This window comes from Malaclemys terrapin, chromosome 4, assembly GCF_027887155.1.
Source record: "Malaclemys terrapin pileata isolate rMalTer1 chromosome 4, rMalTer1.hap1, whole genome shotgun sequence".
In the NCBI taxonomy this organism is placed as follows: Eukaryota; Metazoa; Chordata; order Testudines; family Emydidae; genus Malaclemys; species Malaclemys terrapin.
This window is the reverse complement of record NC_071508.1, coordinates 135,905,529-135,928,484: the sequence shown is the minus strand read 5'-3', so window position 1 is coordinate 135,928,484 and position 22,956 is coordinate 135,905,529. Positions and strand designations below refer to the sequence as shown.

General features: G+C 42.9%; 1 protein-coding gene across 1 annotated transcript in view; it reads left to right on the top strand.

Annotated features, from left to right (window-relative positions):
- The window catches only part of AHNAK2 (AHNAK nucleoprotein 2), a 66,505-nt gene extending 43,549 nt beyond the window's left edge, over window positions 1–22,956 (top strand). Inside the window, exon 7 of the mRNA XM_054025978.1 lies at window positions 681–22,956. Within this exon, the coding sequence (XP_053881953.1) occupies window positions 681–21,902 (21,222 nt within the window). The 3' untranslated portion in view covers window positions 21,903–22,956. The remainder of the gene's footprint in view (window positions 1–680) is intronic.

Sequence of the window (22,956 nt, the reverse complement as noted above, 5' to 3'; positions counted from 1 at the left end):
CTAAACTTGCATTGAATATGATGGAAGTTTAGTTTTCTTGAAAGGAGGAGACAGCTCCTGACCCAGCTTCCATTACATTGAATGGGAAAAGGAACAGGACCAGAGTGAAAAAGGGATTTGGTTCTTCGACTATAAACTAGTGATAGAGAAAATATAAAATCATCAAACAGTAAGGACAAACATATTTTAAATCACAATGTTTTAGAGTTCAGTTAGGTATCCTAGGGATCTGAGCCTGCTCCAAATGAAGTCAGTATTAGCCATGGCTGGAATTTTTCATCATACAAAATGGCAATGAAAAATAGCTGTTCTTTTGAGCACCTCTAGTCAATATTGGTTTAGTCGCTGACATCTGTCGCAACAGAATCTAATCATGGGTCTCCATCTGATTGAAATGCATCTTATTTCTCACATTGCAAATTGAATAATATCTGAATAAAATATATTTAGGAGTTGCTGTTGACTACAAGCCAGCATGTTTTATATAGAATCTAGACATTGGTAGCTATATACATCTATTAACTTAGTATAATAATTTCATTTCATGTAACTTTGGATTGTAGTGCACCCTCAATTTTTAGTGTGTTTATATGTCCAAAAAGTAGTTGATTTTAAACAAAACAAGATGAATATTATACACATTTTATATTAATATTTACAAAAAACAACCTCTTCTTCAGGAAAAAGAGCTTACTGAAAAAATTCCTGGAACAACACTGGAAATTTCAGAAAAGATTATTTCAGAAGAAGACAAGGAAAAGGAAATTGTAAAACAAAGGGTGGGAAGAACAAAACGACCCAGAAAAGAGAGATTGTCATGGCCCAAATTCCAGTCAATGAAAAATAAAAAGATTTTGGGGCACAGAAGATCGCATAGTACATCAGATGCATATGAGCATGCTATACAAGATATTTCCCCAACAAGCACTGACACTGAGTCACAGTTACAACAAGAAGAATTCTGTGCTAAAGAGAAAAAAGGAAGCCAAAAGAAACTGAAGTTCCCTAATATTGGATTCAAAATGCATAGAACAAAAGCAGAAACAGAAGAGAAGCAGAGATTAGAAATAAAAACCCTGACACCAACAAAAAAGGATAAAATACGAAAAGAAGATATCAGCATGGAAACTCCAGAAATACTAACTGTACAATATAGCACATCTTCTGCATATGAAACAAAAGTAGGTGACATACAAGACAATGTCAAAAAAGACTTAAAAGACATGGAAAATGGTTTACCAATTTATACAAAGAAGTACCCTGAAGTTGAAATTAACATTAAAAAACAAAAAAAACAGTTAGCAATATCTAAACCTACTACTACAATATCACAAATACCACCAATAACAACACAAATATCAAAACCTACTTCAGAAATACAAACACCTGGTTTCAAAGACACACAAAGCAAACAAATACCACAAGCTCTACCAAGGACCAGAAAAAAGAAACAAAAAAGTTCATCAGAACAAAAACCCACAAAAGTTTCTCTGCAACATCCTGGAGAAGAGATAACAAATAAAGAAATGAGGGATCACCTAGAACACACTTCGGTTCAAATAAAGGGTCTAGAAATAAAAACAACAACAAAAGAAACTGGAAAAACAAAACAAGAAAAAGAGATAAATGAAGAATATGAGCAGTATCAGACACAAATATCAGATCTACAAGAAAACTTTGAAATTTACACTAAAAAGGGAAAGCAGCCAGAAAGTGAAATCACATTACACAAAGTGGAAACTGACATGCACAAGAAAACAGTAAAAATAGAAGGACTTGAAATTGATATGGAGGTCCCAAAAGCACCAGTTCAAATTGATACTGTGACAGAAGACTCAGGCTGGACAATGCAAATGCCATCACTCAAAATACCCAAACTACCTAAATCAGACATTCAAGCACCAAAGGTGGACATCTTCCCATCAGTAGACGTTTCTCTACCGAAGGCCGAGGTGGATATTAAGGGTCCAGAAGCAACAACTAAAGTGGTAAAGAAAGAAGGTGAAATAAAAGCCACAGATAAAGATGCCAAAGGAAAAGAAAGTAAGTTCAAAATGCCAAAATTCAGTATGCCTTCATTTGGTTGGTCCACCACAAAAGACACCAGTGATGGAGTAGCAGATGTTGAAGAACACCTCAAAGAGCCCCAGGTAACAATACCGTCAGTTAGGACAGAAGGAGAGATAACAGTGTCGGGACCTGCAATCCAGGCTCCAAGTGTTGAATTGGAAATCGGGACTTCTGCAGGAAAAGATGGTGAGAAGGGGAAAATTAAAATGCCTGATGTTAAGCTGCCGACTGTAAAGCTTCCCAAAGTCAAGGCTCCCCAAGTACAGGTCAGCCTGCCAAAGGTGGAGGCAGATATTTCCCTTCCCAAATCAGAAGCCGAAATTGAAGAGGGGAGACTTGAAGTGAAAGTTCCCAACATGGAAAGCAGTATTGAAGTTGAGACAGGGAAAGCAGAGGCAAGAGGGATGAAAATACACATGCCAAAAGTCAAGATGCCTTCTATGGGATTTTCTAAACCAGAAATCAAACCTCCCAAAGTAGACATGGATGTTACTTTACCCAAAGTCGATGTCACACTTCCCACGAGTGATGTCAGTTTTCAAGAAGCTGACATGAAAGCAGACTCTGTTCCTGGAGATGTCAAAATCTCAGCACCTGGAGTAAAGATTCCTAAAATAAAAGGTTCCATACAGCTGAAGGGTCCAGGGATAGAAGCGAAAGAGCCATCAGTTGAAATTGTGGTGGAGGGACCAGAGGGGAAAGCTGCCGGTTTGGAAGGGAAAATTCAAATGCCTAAATTTGAAAAGCCAAAGTTTGGAGTTTCACTTCCAAAAGGCAAAGTGCCAGAAGGCGAGATCAGCTTACCCAAAATGGAAGCTGACATTCCCAAAACAAAAGTCAAAGGCCAAGTGGGTGCAATCGGCGTGGAAACCCCGACGCTAGCAGTGGAAGCTGATGTTCCCAACATAGAGACTGAAGCTTCCGGCTGGAAAATACAAATGCCATCACTCAAAATGCCTAAAGCAGACATTAAAGCACCAAAGGTGGACATCACCCTCCCATCAGTAGACGTTTCTCTACCAAAGACCGAGGTGGACATTAAGGACCCAGAAGCAACAGCTAAAGCGGTAAAGATAGAAGGTGAAATAAAAGCGACAGATAAAGATGCTAAAGGAAAAGAAAGTAAATTCAAAATGCCAAAATTCAGTATGCCTTCATTTGGCTGGTCCACCTCAAAAGAGACCAGTGGTGGAGCAGCAGATGTTGAAGCAAGCCTCAAAGAGCACCAGGTGACAATACCATCAGCTAGGGCCGAAGGAGAGATAACAGTGTCAGGACCTGAAATCCAGGCTCCAAGTGTTGAACTGGAAATCGGGACTTCTGAAGGAAAAGATGGTGAGAAGGGGAAAATTAAAATGCCTGATGTTAAGCTGCCGAGTGTGAAGCTTCCCAAAGTTAAGGCTCCCCAAGTACAAGTCAGCTTGCCAAAGGTGGAGGCAGATATTTCCCTTCCCAAATCACAAGCCGAAATTAAACAGGGGGAACTTGAAGTGAAAGTTCCCGTCATGGAAAGCAGTATGGAAGTTGAGTCAGGGAAAGCAGAGGCAACAGGGATGAAAATACACATGCCAAAAGTCAAGATGCCTTCTATGGGATTTTCTAAACCAGAAATCAAAGCTCCCAAAGTAGACGTGGATGTTACTTTACCCAAAGTCGATGTCACACTTCCCACGTGTAATGTCAGTCTTCAAGAAGCAGACCTGAAAGCAGACTCTGTTCCTAGAGATGTCAAAATCTCAGCACCTGGAGTAAAGATTCCGAAAATAGAAGGTTCCATACAGCTGAAGGGTGCAGGGAAAGAAGCGAAAGAGCCATCAGTTGAACTTGCGGTGGAGGGACCAGAGGGGAAAGTTGCCGGTTTGGAAGGGAAAATTCAAATGCCTAAATTTGAAAAGCCAAAGTTTGGAGTTTCACTTCCAAAAGGCAAAGTGCCAGAAGGCGAGATCAGCTTACCCAAAATGGAAGCTGACATTTCCAAAACAAAAGTCAAAGGCCAAGTGGGTGCAATCGGCGTGGAAACCCCGACGCTAGCAGGGGAAGCTGATGTTCCTGACGTAGAGACTGAAGCTTCCGGCTGGAAAATACAAATGCCATCACTCAAAATGCCCAAAATGCCAAAAGCAGACATTCAAGCACCAAAGGTAGACATCACCCTCCCATCAGTAGACGTTTCTCTACCAAAGGCCGAGGTGGACATTAAGGGCCCAGAAGCCACAGCTAAAGCGGTAAAGATAGAAGGTGAAATAAAAGCCACAGATAAAGATGCAAAAGGAAAAGAAAGTAAATTCAAAATGCCAAAATTCAGTATGCCTTCATTTGGCTGGTCCACCTCAAAAGAGACCAGTGGTGGAGTAGCAGATGTTGAAGCAAGCCTCAAAGAGCCCCGGGTGACAATGCCGTCAGCTAGGGCCGAAGGAGAGATAACAGTGTCAGGACCTGAAATCCAGGCTCCAAGTGTTGAACTGGAAATTGGGACTTCTGCAGGAAAAGATGGTGAGAAGGGGAAAATTAAAATGCCTGATGTTAAGCTGCCGAGTGTGAAGCTTCCCAAAGTCAAGGCTGCCCAAGTAGAGGTCAGTTTGCCAAAGGTGGAGGCAGATATTTCCCTTCCCAAATCACAAGCCGAAATTAAAGAGGCGGGATTTGAAGTGAAAGTTCCCGACATGGAAAGCAGTATTGAAGTTGAGACGGGGAAAGCAGAGGCAACAGGGATGAAAATACACATGCCAAAAGTCAAGATGCCTTCTATGGGATTTTCTAAACCAGAAATCAAAGCTCCCAAAGTAGACGTGGATGTTACTTTACCCAAAGTCGATGTCACACTTCCCACGTGTGATGTCAGTCTTCAGGAAGCTGACCTCAAGGCAGCTTCTGTTCCCAGAGATGTCAAAATCTCAGCACCTGGAGTCAAGATTCCCAAAATAGAAGGTTCCATTCAGTTGAAGGGTCCAGGGATAGAAGCGAAAGAGCCATCAGCTGAAATTACGGTGGAGGGACCAGAGGGGAAAGCTGCCGGTTTGGAAGGGAAAATTCAAATGCCTAAATTTGAAAAGCCAAAGTTTGGAGTTTCACTTCCAAAAGGCAAAGTGCCAGAAGGCGAGATCAGCTTACCCAAAATGGAAGCTGACATTCCCAAGCCAAAAGTCAAAGGCCAAGTGGGTGCAATCGGCATGGAAACCCCGACGCTAGCAGTGGAAGCTGATGTTCCTGACGTAGAGACTGAAGCTTCCGGCTGGAAAATACAAATGCCATCACTCAAAATGCCCAAAATGCCTAAAGCAGACATTCAAGCACCAAAGGTGGACATCACCCTCCCATCAGTAGACGTTTCTCTACCAAAGGCCGAGGTGGACATTAAGGGCCCAGAAGCCACAGCTAAAGCGGTAAAGATAGAAGGTGAAATAAAAGCCACAGATAAAGATGCAAAAGGAAAAGAAAGTAAATTCAAAATGCCAACATTTGGCATGCCTTCATTTGGCTGGTCCACCTCAAAAGAGACCAGTGGTGGAGTAGCAGATGTTGAAGCAAGCCTCAAAGAGCCCCGGGTGACAATGCCGTCAGCTAGGGCCGAAGAAGAGATAACAGTGTCAGGACCTGCAATCCAGGCTCCAAGTGTTGAACTGGAAATCGGGACTTCTGCAGGAAAAGATGGTGAGAAGGGGAAAATTAAAATGCCTGATGTTAAGCTGCCGAGTGTGAAGCTTCCCAAAGTCAAGGCACCTCAAGTACAGGTCAGCCTGCCAAAGGTGGAGGCAGATATTTCCCTTCCCAAATCAGAAGCCGAAATTAAAGAGGGGGGATTTGAAGTGAAAGTTCCCGACATGGAAAGCAGTATTGAAGTTGAGACAGGGAAAGCAGAGGCAACAGGGATGAAAATACACATGCCAAAAGTCAAGATGCCTTCTATGGGATTTTCTAAACCAGAAATCAAAGCTCCCAAAGTAGACGTGGATGTTACTTTACCCAAAGTCGATGTCACACTTCCCACGTGTGATGTCAGTCTTCAGGAAGCTGACCTCAAGGCAGCTTCTGTTCCCAGAGATGTCAAAATCTCAGCACCTGGAGTCAAGATTCCCAAAATAGAAGGTTCCATTCAGTTGAAGGGTCCAGGGATAGAAGCGAAAGAGCCATCAGCTGAAATTACGGTGGAGGGACCAGAGGGGAAAGCTGCCGGTTTGGAAGGGAAAATTCAAATGCCTAAATTTGAAAAGCCAAAGTTTGGAGTTTCACTTCCAAAAGGCAAAGTGCCAGAAGGCGAGATCAGCTTACCCAAAATGGAAGCTGACATTCCCAAAACAAAAGTCAAAGGCCAAGTGGGTGCAATCAGCGTGGAAACCCCGACGCTAGCAGTGGAAGCTGATGTTCCTGACGTAAAGTCTGAAGCTTCCGGCTGGAAAATACAAATGCCATCACTCAAAATGCCTAAAGCAGACATTCAAGCACCAAAGGTGGACATCACCCTCCCATCAGGAGACATTTCTCTACCAAAGGCCGAGGTGGACATTAAGGGCCCAGAAGCAACAGCTAAACTGGTAAAGATAGAAGGTGAAATAAAAGCCACAGATAAAGATGCAAAAGGAAAAGAAAGTAAATTCAAAATGCCAACATTTGGCATGCCTTCATTTGGCTGGTCCACCTCAAAAGAGACCTGTGGTGGAGTAGCAGATGTTGAAGCAAGCCTCAAAGAGCCCCGGGTGACAATGCCGTCAGCTCGGGCCGAAGGAGAGAGAACAGTGTCAGGACCTGCAATCCAGGCTCCAAGTGTTGAACTGGAAATTGGGACTTCTGCAGGAAAAGATGGTGAGAAGGGGAAAATTAAAATGCCTGATGTTAAGCTGCCGAGTGTGAAGCTTCCCAAAGTCAAGGCACCTCAATTACAGGTCAGCCTGCCAAAGGTGGAGGCAGATATTTCCCTTCCCAAATCACAAGCCGAAATTAAAGAGGGGGGATTTGAAGTGAAAGTTCCCGACATGGAAAGCAGTATTGAAGTTGAGACAGGGAAAGCAGAGGCAACAGGGATGAAAATACACATGCCAAAAGTCAAGATGCCTTCTATGGGATTTTCTAAACCAGAAATCAAAGCTCCCAAAGTAGAAGTGGATGTTACTTTACCCAAAGTCGATGTCACACTTCCCACGTGTGATGTCAGTCTTCAAGAAACAGACCTGAAAGCAGCCTCTGTTCCCGGAGATGTCAAAATCTCAGCACCTGGAGTCAAGATTCCCAAAATAGAAGGTTCCATTCAGTTGAAGGGTCCAGGGATAGAAGCGAAAGAGCCATCAGCTGAAATTACGGTGGAGGGACCAGAGGGGAAAGCTGCCGGTTTGGAAGGGAAAATTCAAATGCCTAAATTTGAAAAGCCAAAGTTTGGAGTTTCACTTCCAAAAGGCAAAGTGCCAGAAGGCGAGATCAGCTTACCCAAAATGGAAGCTGACATTCCCAAGCCAAAAGTCAAAGGCCAAGTGGGTGCAATCGGCGTGGAAACCCCGACGCTAGCAGTGGAAGCTGATGTTCCTGACGTAGAGACTGAAGCTTCCGGCTGGAAAATACAAATGCCATCACTCAAAATGCCCAAAATGCCTAAAGCAGACATTCTAGCACCAAAGGTGGACATCACCCTCCCATCAGTAGACATTTCTCTACCAAAGGCCGAGGTGGACATTAAGGGCCCAGAAGCCACAGCTAAAGCGGTAAAGATAGAAGGTGAAATAAAAGCCACAGATAAAGATGCAAAAGGAAAAGAAAGTAAATTCAAAATGCCAACATTTGGCATGCCTTCATTTGGCTGGTCCACCTCAAAAGAGACCAGTGGTGGAGTAGCAGATGTTGAAGCAAGCCTCAAAGAGACCCGGGTGACAATGCCGTCAGCTAGGGCCGAAGGAGAGATAACAGTGTCAGGACCTGAAATCCAGGCTCCAGGTGTTGAACTGGAAATCGGGACTTCTGCAGGAAAAGATGGTGAGAAGGGGAAAATTAAAATGCCTGATGTTAAGCTGCCGAGTGTGAAGCTTCCCAAAGTTAAGGCTCCCCAAGTACAAGTCAGCTTGCCAAAGGTGGAGGCAGATATTTCCCTTCCCAAATCACAAGCCGAAATTAAACAGGGGGAACTTGAAGTGAAAGTTCCCGTCATGGAAAGCAGTATGGAAGTTGAGTCAGGGAAAGCAGAGGCAACAGGGATGAAAATACACATGCCAAAAGTCAAGATGCCTTCTATGGGATTTTCTAAACCAGAAATCAAAGCTCCCAAAGTAGACGTGGATGTTACTTTACCCAAAGTCGATGTCACACTTCCCACGTGTGATGTCAGTCTTCAGGAAGCTGACCTCAAGGCAGCTTCTGTTCCCAGAGATGTCAAAATCTCAGCACCTGGAGTCAAGATTCCCAAAATAGAAGGTTCCATTCAGTTGAAGGGTCCAGGGATAGAAGCGAAAGAGCCATCAGCTGAAATTACGGTGGAGGGACCAGAGGGGAAAGCTGCCGGTTTGGAAGGGAAAATTCAAATGCCTAAATTTGAAAAGCCAAAGTTTGGAGTTTCACTTCCAAAAGGCAAAGTGCCAGAAGGCGAGATCAGCTTACCCAAAATGGAAGCTGACATTCCCAAAACAAAAGTCAAAGGCCAAGTGGGTGCAATCAGCGTGGAAACCCCGACGCTAGCAGTGGAAGCTGATGTTCCTGACGTAAAGTCTGAAGCTTCCGGCTGGAAAATACAAATGCCATCACTCAAAATGCCTAAAGAAGACATTCAAGCACCAAAGGTGGACATCACCCTCCCATCAGGAGACATTTCTCTACCAAAGGCCGAGGTGGACATTAAGGGCCCAGAAGCAACAGCTAAACTGGTAAAGATAGAAGGTGAAATAAAAGCCACAGATAAAGATGCAAAAGGAAAAGAAAGTAAATTCAAAATGCCAACATTTGGCATGCCTTCATTTGGCTGGTCCACCTCAAAAGAGACCTGTGGTGGAGTAGCAGATGTTGAAGCAAGCCTCAAAGAGCCCCGGGTGACAATGCCGTCAGCTCGGGCCGAAGGAGAGATAACAGTGTCAGGACCTGCAATCCAGGCTCCAAGTGTTGAACTGGAAATTGGGACTTCTGCAGGAAAAGATGGTGAGAAGGGGAAAATTAAAATGCCTGATGTTAAGCTGCCGAGTGTGAAGCTTCCCAAAGTCAAGGCACCTCAATTACAGGTCAGCCTGCCAAAGGTGGAGGCAGATATTTCCCTTCCCAAATCACAAGCCGAAATTAAAGAGGGGGGATTTGAAGTGAAAGTTCCCGACATGGAAAGCAGTATTGAAGTTGAGACAGGGAAAGCAGAGGCAACAGGGATGAAAATACACATGCCAAAAGTCAAGATGCCTTCTATGGGATTTTCTAAACCAGAAATCAAAGCTCCCAAAGTAGACGTGGATGTTACTTTACCCAAAGTCGATGTCACACTTCCCACGTGTGATGTCAGTCTTCAAGAAACAGACCTGAAAGCAGCCTCTGTTCCCGGAGATGTCAAAATCTCAGCACCTGGAGTCAAGATTCCCAAAATAGAAGGTTCCATTCAGTTGAAGGGTCCAGAGATAGAAGCGAAAGAGCCATCAGCTGAACTTGCGGTGAAGGGACCAGAGGGGAAAGTTGCCGGTTTGGAAGGGAAAATTCAAATGCCTAAATTTGAAAAGCCAAAGTTTGGAGTTTCACTTCCAAAAGGCAAAGTGCCAGAAGGCGAGATCAGCTTACCCAAAATGGAAGCTGACATTCCCAAAACAAAAGTCAAAGGCCAAGTGGGTGCAATCGGCGTGGAAACCCCGACGCTAGCAGGGGAAGCTGATGTTCCTGACGTAGAGACTGAAGCTTCCGGCTGGAAAATACAAATGCCATCACTCAAAATGCCCAAAATGCCAAAAGCAGACATTCAAGCACCAAAGGTAGACATCACCCTCCCATCAGTAGACGTTTCTCTACCAAAGGCCGAGGTGGACATTAAGGGCCCAGAAGCCACAGCTAAAGCGGTAAAGATAGAAGGTGAAATAAAAGCCACAGATAAAGATGCAAAAGGAAAAGAAAGTAAATTCAAAATGCCAAAATTCAGTATGCCTTCATTTGGCTGGTCCACCTCAAAAGAGACCAGTGGTGGAGTAGCAGATGTTGAAGCAAGCCTCAAAGAGACCCGGGTGACAATGCCGTCAGCTAGGGCCGAAGGAGAGATAACAGTGTCAGGACCTGAAATCCAGGCTCCAAGTGTTGAACTGGAAATTGGGACTTCTGCAGGAAAAGATGGTGAGAAGGGGAAAATTAAAATGCCTGATGTTAAGCTGCCGAGTGTGAAGCTTCCCAAAGTCAAGGCTGCCCAAGTAGAGGTCAGTTTGCCAAAGGTGGAGGCAGATATTTCCCTTCCCAAATCACAAGCCGAAATTAAAGAGGCGGGATTTGAAGTGAAAGTTCCCGACATGGAAAGCAGTATTGAAGTTGAGACAGGGAAAGCAGAGGCAACAGGGATGAAAATACACATGCCAAAAGTCAAGATGCCTTCTATAGGATTTTCTAAACCAAAAACTAAAGCTCCCAAACTAGACGTCGATGTTGCTATACCCAAAGTCGATGTCTCACTTCCCACGTGTGATGTCAGTCTTCAGGAAGCTGATCTCAAGGCAGCCTCTGTTCCCGGAGATGTCAAAATCTCAGCAGCTGGAGTCAAGATTCCCAAAATAGAAGCTTTCATTCAGTTGAAGAGTCCAGAGATAGAAGCAAAAGAGCCATCAGCTGAACTTGCGGTGGAGGGACCAGAGGGGAAAGCTGCCGGTTTGGAAGGGAAAATTCAAATGCCTAAATTTGAAAAGCCAAAGTTTGGAGTTTCACTTCCAAAAGGCAAAGTGCCAGAAGGCGAGATCAGCTTACCCAAAATGGAAGCTGACATTCCCAAAACAAAAGTCAAAGGCCAAGTGGGTGCAATCCGCGTGGAAACCCCGACGCTAGCAGTGGAAGCTGATGTTCCTGACGTAAAGTCTGAAGCTTCCGGCTGGAAAATACAAATGCCATCACTCAAAATGCCTAAAGCAGACATTCAAGCACCAAAGGTGGACATCACCCTCCCATCAGGAGACATTTCTCTACCAAAGGCCGAGGTGGACATTAAGGGCCCAGAAGCAACAGCTAAAGTGGTAAAGATAGAAGGTGAAATAAAAGCCACAGATAAAGATGCAAAAGGAAAAGAAAGTAAATTCAAAATGCCAACATTTGGCATGCCTTCATTTGGCTGGTCCACCTCAAAAGAGACCAGTGGTGGAGTAGCAGATGTTGAAGCAAGCCTCAAAGAGCCCCGGGTGACAATGCCGTCAGCTAGGGCCGAAGTAGAGATAACAGTGTCAGGATCTGCAATCCAGGCTCCAAGTGTTGAACTGGAAATCGGGACTTCTGCAGGAAAAGATGGTGAGAAGGGGAAAATTAAAATGCCTGATGTTAAGCTGCCGAGTGTGAAGCTTCCCAAAGTCAAGGCACCTCAAGTACAGGTCAGCCTGCCAAAGGTGGAGGCAGATATTTCCCTTCCCAAATCAGAAGCCGAAATTAAAGAGGGGGGATTTGAAGTGAAAGTTCCCGACATGGAAAGCAGTATTGAAGTTGAGACAGGGAAAGCAGAGGCAACAGGGATGAAAATACACATGCCAAAAGTCAAGATGCCTTCTATTGGATTTTCTAAACCAGAAATCAAAGCTCCCAAAGTAGACGTGGATGTTACTTTACCCAAAGTCGATGTCACACTTCCCATGTGTGATGTCAGTCTTCAGGAAGCTGACCTCAAGGCAGCCTCTGTTCCCGGAGATGTCAAAATCTCAGCACCTGGAGTCAAGATTCCTAAAATAGAAGGTTCCATTCAGTTGAAGGGTCCAGAGATAGAAGCGAAAGAGCCATCAGCTGAAATTACGGTGGAGGGACCAGAGGGGAAAGCTGCCGGTTTGGAAGGGAAACTTCAAATGCCTAAATTTGAAAAGCCAAAGTTTGGAGTTTCACTGACAAAAGGCAAAGTGCCAGAAGGCGAGATCAGCTTACCCAAAATGGAAGCTGACATTCCCAAGCCAAAAGTCAAAGGCCAAGTGGGTGCAATCGGCGTGGAAACCCCGACGCTAGCAGTGGAAGCTGATGTTCCTGACGTAGAGACTGAAGCTTCCGGCTGGAAAATACAAATGCCATCACTCAAAATGCCCAAAATGCCTAAAGCAGACATTCTAGCACCAAAGGTGGACATCACCCTCCCATCAGTAGACATTTCTCTACCAAAGGCCGAGGTGGACATTAAGGGCCCAGAAGCCACAGCTAAAGCGGTAAAGATAGAAGGTGAAATAAAAGCCACAGATAAAGATGCAAAAGGAAAAGAAAGTAAATTCAAAATGCCAACATTTGGCATGCCTTCATTTGGCTGGTCCACCTCAAAAGAGACCAGTGGTGGAGTAGCAGATGTTGAAGCAAGCCTCAAAGAGCCCCGGGTGACAATGCCGTCAGCTCAGGCCGAAGGAGAGATAACAGTGTCAGGACCTGCAATCCAGGCTCCAAGTGTTGAACTGGAAATCGGGACTTCTGCAGGAAAAGATGGTGAGAAGGGGAAAATTAAAATGCCTGATGTTAAGCTGCCGAGTGTGAAGCTTCCCAAAGTCAAGGCTCCCCAAGTACAGGTCAGCCTGCCAAAGGTGGAGGCAGATATTTCCCTTCCCAAATCACAAGCCGAAATTAAAGAGGGGGGATTTGAAGTGAAAGTTCCCGACATGGAAAGCAGTATTGAAGTTGAGACAGGGAAAGCAGAGGCAACAGGGATGAAAATACACATGCCAAAAGTCAAGATGCCTTCTATGGGATTTTCTAAACCAGAAATCAAACCTCCCAAAGTAGAAGTGGATGTTACTTTACCCAAAGTCGATGTCACACTTCCCACGTGTGATGTCAGTCTTCAGGAAGCTGACCTCAAGGCAGCTTCTGTTCCCAGAGATGTCAAAATCTCAGCACCTGGAGTCAAGATTCCCAAAATAGAAGGTTCCATTCAGTTGAAGGGTCCAGGGATAGAAGCGAAAGAGCCATCAGCTGAAATTACGGTGGAGGGACCAGAGGGGAAAGCTGCCGGTTTGGAAGGGAAACTTCAAATGCCTAAATTTGAAAAGCCAAAGTTTGGAGTTTCACTTCCAAGAGGCAAAGTTCCAGAAGGCGAGATCAGCTTACCCAAAATGGAAGCTGACATTCCCAAGCCAAAAGTCAAAGGCCAAGTGGGTGCAATCGGCGTGGAAACCCCGACGCTAGCAGTGGAAGCTGATGTTCCTGACGTAAAGACTGAAGCTTCCGGCTGGAAAATACAAATGCCATCACTCAAAATGCCTAAAGCAGACATTCAAGCACCAAAGGTGGACATCACCCTCCCATCAGGAGACATTTCTCTACCAAAGGCCGAGGTGGACATTAAGGGCCCAGAAGCAACAGCTAAAGTGGTAAAGATAGAAGGTGAAATAAAAGCCACAGATAAAGATGCAAAAGGAAAAGAAAGTAAATTCAAAATGCCAACATTTGGCATGCCTTCATTTGGCTGGTCCACCTCAAAAGAGACCAGTGGTGGAGTAGCAGATGTTGAAGCAAGCCTCAAAGAGCCCCGGGTGACAATGCCGTCAGCTAGGGCCGAAGTAGAGATAACAGTGTCAGGATCTGCAATCCAGGCTCCAAGTGTTGAACTGGAAATCGGGACTTCTGCAGGAAAAGATGGTGAGAAGGGGAAAATTAAAATGCCTGATGTTAAGCTGCCGAGTGTGAAGCTTCCCAAAGTCAAGGCTCCCCAAGTACAGGTCAGCCTGCCAAAGGTGGAGGCAGATATTTCCCTTCCCAAATCAGAAGCCAAAATTAAAGAGGAGGGATTTGAAGTGAAAGTTCCCGACATGGAAAGCAGTATTGAAGTTGAGACATTGAAAGCAGAGGCAACAGGGATGAAAATACACATGCCAAAAGTCAAGATGCCTTCTATGGGATTTTCTAAACCAAAAATCAAAGCTCCCAAAGTAGACGTGGATGTTACTTTACCCAAAGTCGATGTCACACTTCCCACGTGTGATGTCAGTCTTCAGGAAGCTGACCTCAAGGCAGCTTCTGTTCCCAGAGATGTCAAAATCTCAGCACCTGGAGTCAAGATTCCCAAAATAGAAGGTTCCATTCAGTTGAAGGGTCCAGAGATAGAAGCGAAAGAGCCATCAGCTGAAATTACGGTGGAGGGACCAGAGGGGAAAGCTGCCGGTTTGGAAGGGAAAATTCAAATGCCTAAATTTGAAAAGCCAAAGTTTGGAGTTTCACTTCCAAAAGGCAAAGTGCCAGAAGGCGAGATCAGCTTACCCAAAATGGAAGCTGACATTCCCAAGCCAAAAGTCAAAGGCCAAGTGGGTGCAATCGGCGTGGAAACCCCGACGCTAGCAGTGGAAGCTGATGTTCCTGACGTAGAGACTGAAGCTTCCGGCTGGAAAATACAAATGCCATCACTCAAAATGCCCAAAATGCCTAAAGCAGACATTCAAGCACCAAAGGTGGACATCACCCTCCCATCAGTAGACGTTTCTCTACCAAAGGCCAAGGTGGACATTAAGGGCCCAGAAGCCACAGCTAAAGCGGTAAAGATAGAAGGTGAAATAAAAGCCACAGATAAAGATGCAAAAGGAAAAGAAAGTAAATTCAAAATGCCAACATTTGGCATGCCTTCATTTGGCTGGTCCACCTCAAAAGAGACCAGTGGTGGAGTAGCAGATGTTGAAGCAAGCCTCAAAGAGCCCCGGGTGACAATGCCGTCAGCTAGGACCGAAGGAGAGATAACAGTGTCAGGATCTGCAATCCAGGCTCCAAGTGTTGAACTGGAAATCGGGACTTCTGCAGGAAAAGATGGTGAGAAGGGGAAAATTAAAATGCCTGATGTTAAGCTGCCGAGTGTGAAGCTTCCCAAAGTCAAGGCTCCCCAAGTACAGGTCAGCCTGCCAAAGGTGGAGGCAGATATTTCCCTTCCCAAATCAGAAGCCGAAATTAAAGAGGAGGGATTTGAAGTGAAAGTTCCCGACATGGAAAGCAGTATTGAAGTTGAGACAGGGAAAGCAGAGGCAACAGGGATGAAAATACACATGCCAAAAGTCAAGATGCCTTCATTGGGATTTTCTAAACCAGAAATCAAAGCTCCCAAAGTAGACGTGGATGTTACTTTACCCAAAGTCGATGTCACACTTCCCACGTGTGATGTCAGTCTTCAGGAAGCTGACCTCAAGGCAGCCTCTGTTCCCGGAGATGTCAAAATCTCAGCACCTGGAGTCAAGATTCCCAAAATAGAAGGTTCCATTCAGTTGAAGGGTCCAGGTATTGAAGCGAAAGAGCCATCAGCTGAACTTGCGGTGGAGGGACCAGAGGGGAAAGTTGCCGGTTTGGAAGGGAAAATTCAAATGCCTAAATTTGAAAAGCCAAAGTTTGGAGTTTCACTGACAAAAGGCAAAGTGCCAGAAGGCGAGATCAGCTTACCCAAAATGGAAGCTGACATTCCCAAGCCAAAAGTCAAAGGCCAAGTGGGTGCAATCGGCGTGGAAACCCCGACGCTAGCAGTGGAAGCTGATGTTCCTGACGTAGAGACTGAAGCGTCCGGCTGGAAAATACAAATGCCATCACTCAAAATGCCCAAAATGCCTAAAGCAGACATTCAAGCACCAAAGGTGGACATCACCCTCCCATCAGTAGACGTTTGTCTACCAAAGGCCGAGGTGGACATTAAGGGCCCAGAAGCAACAGCTAAAGCGGTAAAGATAGAAGGTGAAATAAAAGCCACAGATAAAGATGCTAAAGGAAAAGAAAGTAAATTCAAAATGCCAACATTTGGCATGCCTTCATTTGGCTGGTCCACCTCAAAAAGAACCAGTTATGGAGTAGCAGATGTTGAAGCAAGCCTGAAAGAGCCCCAGGTGACTATTCCGCCAGCTAGGGCCGAAGGAGAGATAACAGTGTCAGGACCTGCAATCCATGCGCCAAGTGTTGGACTTGAAATTGCAAGTAGTTCTGGAAAAGATAGCATTAAGGGAATATCTAAAATGCCTCATTTTAAAATTCCAAAGGTGTCAATTTCTAAGATTCCTAAATCTGATATTAGTGATCCCAATTTGCAGGCTGATGTTTTTCACCCTATAACTGAATCTAGTGTAATAGCTGAAGGAATACCATTGAAATTTTCAGGCCCTGAGAGCAGCGTGGACCTTCCTGAGTGTGGAGGAGATTCAAGGGCCAAAAATGTTAATTTACCAAAATTTTGGGTTCCTGATTTGGGTTTTTCCAAAGTTGATATCAGTACCCCTAAAGTTTACCAGGATGCAAACTTACTGAAAGATGACGTCACTCTTACTAAGTATCACATGAGTATTCAAGAACCCAAAGTGCTATCTGGGTCTGCTGTTAGTGATGTAAGCATTCCAGAGACAGATATTAAAGTTGCAATGACAGAAAGTTCCACTGAGCTGAAGAGTCCAGAAATAGTTGCTAAAATACCATCAGCTGACATTGCTCTAGATAGAGGAGAAGTGAAGCTTGAAGGTTTCGAAGGGAAGACTAAAATGCCTAAATTCCAAAAAATGAAGTTTGGAATTTCACTGCCTAAGGGAGAAATTCCAGAGAGTGAGATCAGCTTACCCCAAATGGAAGCTGACATTCCCAAGCCAAAAGCGATAGCTGAAGTTACTGAGATTGCTATTGAAACTTCATCTTTAGATATTAAATCTGAAGACTCTGATGCAGGAACAGACGTGTCAGGCTTAAAAATGCAACTGCCATCACTCAAAATGCCTCAAATACCTAAAGCTGTCGGAGCACCAAAGGTGGACATCAGCCTCCCATCAGTTGATGTTACCATGCCAACAACAAAGGTAGACATTCGAGGCCCAGATTTAGAAAGTAAAGTGGTAAAGACTGAGAGTGAAATAAAATCTGGAGAAAAAGACATTGAAGGGAAAGAAAGCAAATTCAAAATGCCAAAATTCAAACTCCCATCATTTAGTTGGTCACCAAAGAAAGAAGCGGTTGTTACATGTGATACTGAAACAACCCTTGAGGAGCCTACTTTGGCCTCTTCTTTAGGAGAAACAGAAGCTGAACTAACATTAACTGTAGCTGAGGTTCAGTGCCCAAGTGTGGATCTTGAAAGTGATATGCCTATAGGAAAAGATGGTGAGAAGGGCAAAACTAAAAAGCCTCAGTTCAGCATGCCAAAGATATCACTTCCTAAAATGAAGGGTCACAAAGCACAGGTCTCTCTGCCAAAATTGGAAAGTGATGTTAGTGGTTCTAAACCAGAAAATGAAGGAGATGTTTCAGTGCAGAGATCAGAGAAAGGAAGCAGTGGAGATGGAGAAGGAATAGCCATAAAAATACCAAAGGTTAAGATCTCTACTTCAGAATTTTCAAAACCAGAAATCAAAGCTCCCAAAATGGATGTGGACGTTAGCTTACCTACGGTTGATGTCACACTTCCTACTTATGATGTGACTATTCAACAAGCTGACTTGAAATTGAGGTCTGCTGGTGCTGATGTCAGCCTGTCAGCCCCAGCTATTAAGATTCCAACATCAGAAGGGTCCATAGAGTTGCAAAGTCCAGAAACAGGAGTTGAAGGAATATCAGCTGGAATTGCTGTGGATGGAGCAGAGATGAAAGTTGAAGGTCTTGAAGGGAAGATTAAAATGCCCAAATTCCAAAAGCCAAAGTTTGGAATTTCACATCCTAAAGGGAAAGTGCCAGAGAGTGAGATCAGCTTACCCAAAATGGAAGCTGATGTTCCCCAGCTAAAAGCGATGACAGATATTGTTGACATTGCTGTGGAAGCACCAACAGTAGAAGTTGAATCTGCCATCCCTAATGCAGAAACAGAATCTTCAGACTGGAAAATCAAAATGCCCAAAATACCTGAAGCTGATATTAAGACACCCAAAGTTGACATTAACCTCCAATCCAACGTTTCTGTTCCAGTGACAGAGATTGGCATTCAAGATTCAAATATGGCATCTAAAGCAACAATGTTTGAGGGAGAAATAAAACCTGGAGATACAGATATGGAAGGGAAAGAAGGACATTTCAAGTTGCCAAAATTCAAATTGCCATCATTTAGTTGGTCACCAAAAAAAGAAGCAAGCGTTAAAGCTGATTTTGAAGCACCTCTGGAAGAGCCTAAAATTACTGTATCATCAGGCAAAACAGACACAAAACTAGCAGAAACTGTAAATGAGGAACAGGGTCCAAGCATGGATCTTGATATTGAAATATCTACAGGAAAAGAAGAACAAAAAAGCCAAATTAAAAAGCCTCAATTTATCATGCCTAAAATTTCATTCTCCAAAATTAAGGTTCCTAAATCTCAGGTGAATCTGCCAAAAGTGGAAGCTGATGTTACTGTTCCTAAATCAGAAAGAGATGGAGAAGACTTAGTGCAGATACCTGATATAGAAAGCAGTCATACCAAAAGCATAGAAGAGGGAGCACAAATAAGCATAAAAATGCCAAAAGTTCAGATTCCTACTCTAGAATTTTCCAAACCAGAAATCAAAGTTCCCAAATCAGACATGGACATTAGCCTACCTAAGGTTGATGCCGCCTTTCCTACATATGATGTGAGTCTTCAACAAGCTGACCTCAAATTAGGGTCTGCTGGTGATGATGTCAGCTTGTCCCCGGGTATTAAAGTTCCCACAGCAGAAGCTTCCATTGAGCTGAAGGGTCCAGAAACAGGAATTGAAGGACCATTGATGGTGGAAGGAGCGGAAGTGAAAGTTGAAGGTCTTGAAAGGAAGATGAAAATGCCTAAATTCCAAAAGCCAAAGTTTGGAATTTCACTTCCAAAAGGAAAAAGACCAGAAAGTGAGATCAGCTTACCCAAAATGGAAGCTGGAGTTCCCCAGCTTACAATGACAACAGATATTGCTGACATTGCTGTGGAAGCTCCAATACTAGAAATTAAATCTGATGTCTCTGATGCAGAAATAGAGGTTTCAGCTGGGAAAATGAAAATGCCTCAAGTTTCTATCACTGACATTAAAGCTTCAAAGATGGATGTTAGTCTCCCATCAGTTTCTGTTTCAACCACAGAGGTGGCCATTCAAAGCCCTGAGGTGGAGGATATGAAAGTGCAAGGAGAACATGAAATGAAGTCTGGAGAAATTCAGACTGAAGAACATCAGGGCTGGTTTAAAATGCCAAAATTCAGAATGCCAACATTTGGTCGGTCATCTTCTAAGGAAAAAAGAGGTGACATTGATAGTGAAGGGAGCCTGAAAAAGCCTCAAGTAAGTGCTCCTTCTGCTGAAATGCAAACTGAAATAGAAGCTCCTGAATATGCAACATCATTGCCACACGTGGACACTGAATCTGCTGCTGGAAAGGATGTTTTGGAAGGTAAAATCAAATCTGCTAAAGCAGAGATTCCAAAAGTGGGAGTTTCTTTCCACAAAGGTAAAAGTTCTGATGTTACCTCATCAAAGTTTGAAGCAGAAGTTTCACGACCTCCAGAAAAAGCAGTTATTAAAGTGAGCATTCCTGAAACCGAAACTTATGCTGATGTAGTTAAACGCGGTGCTGAAGGACAACAATTGAAAACACACACTCCAAAAGTCATGATACCTCAGGCAGAACTCTCTACATCAGAAATTAGTGCTTCAAAAACTGGGATGGACATCAGCTTACCAGAAGCTGACATTACACTCCCTAAATGTGATCTGACCCTTCAAGAACAAAAAGCCAAATCAGAATGTGCAGAGATTCCAACAACAGAACATTCCATTGAGCTGAAAAGTCCAGAAATAGGAACCAAAGCACCATCTGTTGAAATTGCTTTGGATGGAACACAGAAGAAATTAGATGTCCTCCCAAAAGTAGAGCTGGACATTCTACACGCCGGTGCAGGAGTTAAAACTGAAAAGCTAGGGAGTGTAATAAAATCGACAGGAAAGGATGTTCAAGGAAGAGAAAGTAAATTAAAAATGCCAAAATTCAGTGTACCCTCATTTGGATGGCCTGCCACAAAGGGAACAGGAGATGTTGCTGATGTTAAAACCAACCTTGAAGAGACCAAGATAGGTGCTCCGGGAATTAAAATGGATACTGAAATAAGTGTTGTAGACCATGAAATAGAGTTTCCAGCTGAAAGTGTTGAAAAGGATATTTCTGCAGGAGTCAGAGTGAAAGTGGAAGATGGAGATGAAGCAAGCAAAATGAAAACATCTAAATTTAAGATGCCAAAGTTTGGAGTGTTACATTCCAAAGCAAAGGGTTCTGAAGTTGATGTCTTTCTCCCAAAGTTAGAGGCTGATGTTTCACTGCCTAAAACTGAACTAGGCATAGTAGAAATCCAGTTTAAAAAAGCAGATGGCTCCATTGACCCGCAAAGTCCAAGTTCAGACCTTATGGAATCATCAACCAGGATTTCAAAGGACAAGCCAGACAAACAAAGTGAAAGTGTAGAGGTAAATATTAAAATTCCCAAGTTAAAAATACCAGCATTCACTTACAATGCACCCACAGTTGAAACTGACGTTTCAACATCAAAAGTGGCAACAGACTTAAAAGGTGCTGGTACTGACATTGAAACACCAAAACTGGAAGTAAGCACTAGGATCCCTAAAGAAAAACCAGAGTTTGCAGGTGGTAATTTCCAAACGCCATCAGTCAAAATTCCAACATTGGCTGAATGTGACATTAAAACCCCACAGGTATACGTTAAGGTCCCAGACTCTTCGGTTTCAAAAGCAGCACTACAGATTCAGGGACCACTTGCAGAGAGTAAAGAAATAAAGACACAAGGTGAAGTTGAATCTGGACATGTTGATATCGAAACGCATGAGACTTATTCCTCTCAGATAGTGAAAGAATCTGAGATTCCTTCATCAGAAATTAAAACTGCTAGTTTTGGATTTTCACTTCTCAAAGTGAAGATACCTGAGTCACATGTTAAACTAGACATGCCAGTCAAACTGCAGTCTTATACAGAATATAAACATGAGGTGTCTGAGAGTGAAGTTCACCAACCTAAACTTTCTGATGAAAATTTAGGGGTAGCAATACAAAAGACTGGCACTGCTGAGTTTAAATTATCTGGTAAACCACAAAGTGAAACTGATGACTCTAATGATGTCGTATCTTCCAGTGTGAGTTTGCCAAAATTGAAAACATTTACAGTTGAAGTACAGCCTTCCAGTAAACTTGGAGACATTCAATCTGATAAGCAACCAGAGGAAATAGCTGTATCTCCTCTTTCTAAAGATGATGAAATAGCTAAAATACCAGAAGATGAAGAAAAAGATATGAAGGATCAAAAAGAAAAAACTGACAGTAAAAGATCTGGCAGATTCAAATTTTGGCTTCCAAGTATTGGGTTTTCTTCCTCTGTTGATGACACAGGCTCAGATTCCAAACCTGAAGTCCAAAAATCAATTCCTGAAGAAACCCAGCCTGTTGACTCTTCTGTGTCAGATACTGACTCTTCTAAACAAACTGAAAAAACTGGATGGTTTAGATTTCCCAAATTAGGCTTCTCATCCCCATCAAAAAAGGCTACGAACGTTGACAAAGAAGAAGAGACAAATCTAAAAGAAATGAAAACTTCAGATGATGAAAGTCCATCAGAGAAACCTGAAACATTTTTTGATGCAGAGGAAAGCTTATCACCTAAAGAAGAAACAATTAAGGGTGAAGAAAATGAAACCACAGGGACCTCATCTAATGTCCAAGTTTCTGGTGCTATAGTTACATCATCAGCAAGAACTGAATTAATTTTGTTGGAGAGGGAAAGAGCTAGTCAGCAAAGTATTCTTGAAAAGACCACCAAATGAGGTTTTTTTTTCTGATCTAAATGTATATGGAAAGTCTGAAGGTAGAACAAAATAAGAGAAAAACATATGCAGAAAAATGCTGTCTTTCCAAAGAGTTTTCCAGAAGAAATGAAAGTGGAACAGAACTTAAAACTGATATTTATGAAAACAGTCTATGGATCATTCTTCACTACACTGGCATTTGCAAGCACATGAACATACTGTAGGTCCTAATGAAACATTTGTTTCATGAGATGTAGCCAAGAAGAAACACACAACTACTGATGAAAAGGAGGCATTCATACTTTTAACAAAGTTTGATAAAATTCTCCTAACCATGCAAAATAAAGTGTTGAATGGAGCAAAGATAGTGAAAAGATTTTATTAAATATAATTCTCTAAAACATGCCAATTGTGTTTAGTTATAGATTATTTGCAGAAAGGAGCATAAAGCTAGTGCTATGAGGACTAGAAATATACATAACTGTTTAGATTTTATTTTATTAAATATATTTCTGCCTTGATGTTGCTTTCTTATGAAAAATATATTTTCTTTATCTTAGATAGAGCAATATTTGTATTCCATGATCATTTTAAAATGTAGAACAAACAGAAATAATACTGTAGATATGACAATCCTCCTCTCCCCCCCCCCCCCAGTTAGTAGAGTGGATAATATTTAGCCTTAAAAAAAATAAAAACTTCAGGAAATGCTCCAGATTCCTGAAAAATATATACTGCTGATTCACATATTCAAAATACAAAAATAAAATATGGCAACTGAGAAGAAGAATAAAAAAAAATTGGGGTAAGAAAGTTCATTATGTAAATATTTATCAGAATAGTTAATGCATAGAATGGGGCATATGTGAGGAATCACTGGAAAGGTTTTTCTGGAGAAATAAGATGTAAATAGTTATTTACCTTTTGTTTATATCAATGCTTCTCTTAAGTACACGACCAAAATGATAGTACCATATATGTTAGCCATCACTGTACATGTATTACTAGAATGTTGAATGTATTCTCAATTCACAGTACAGTCACTGTATTGATAATAAATGCAGTAACATTA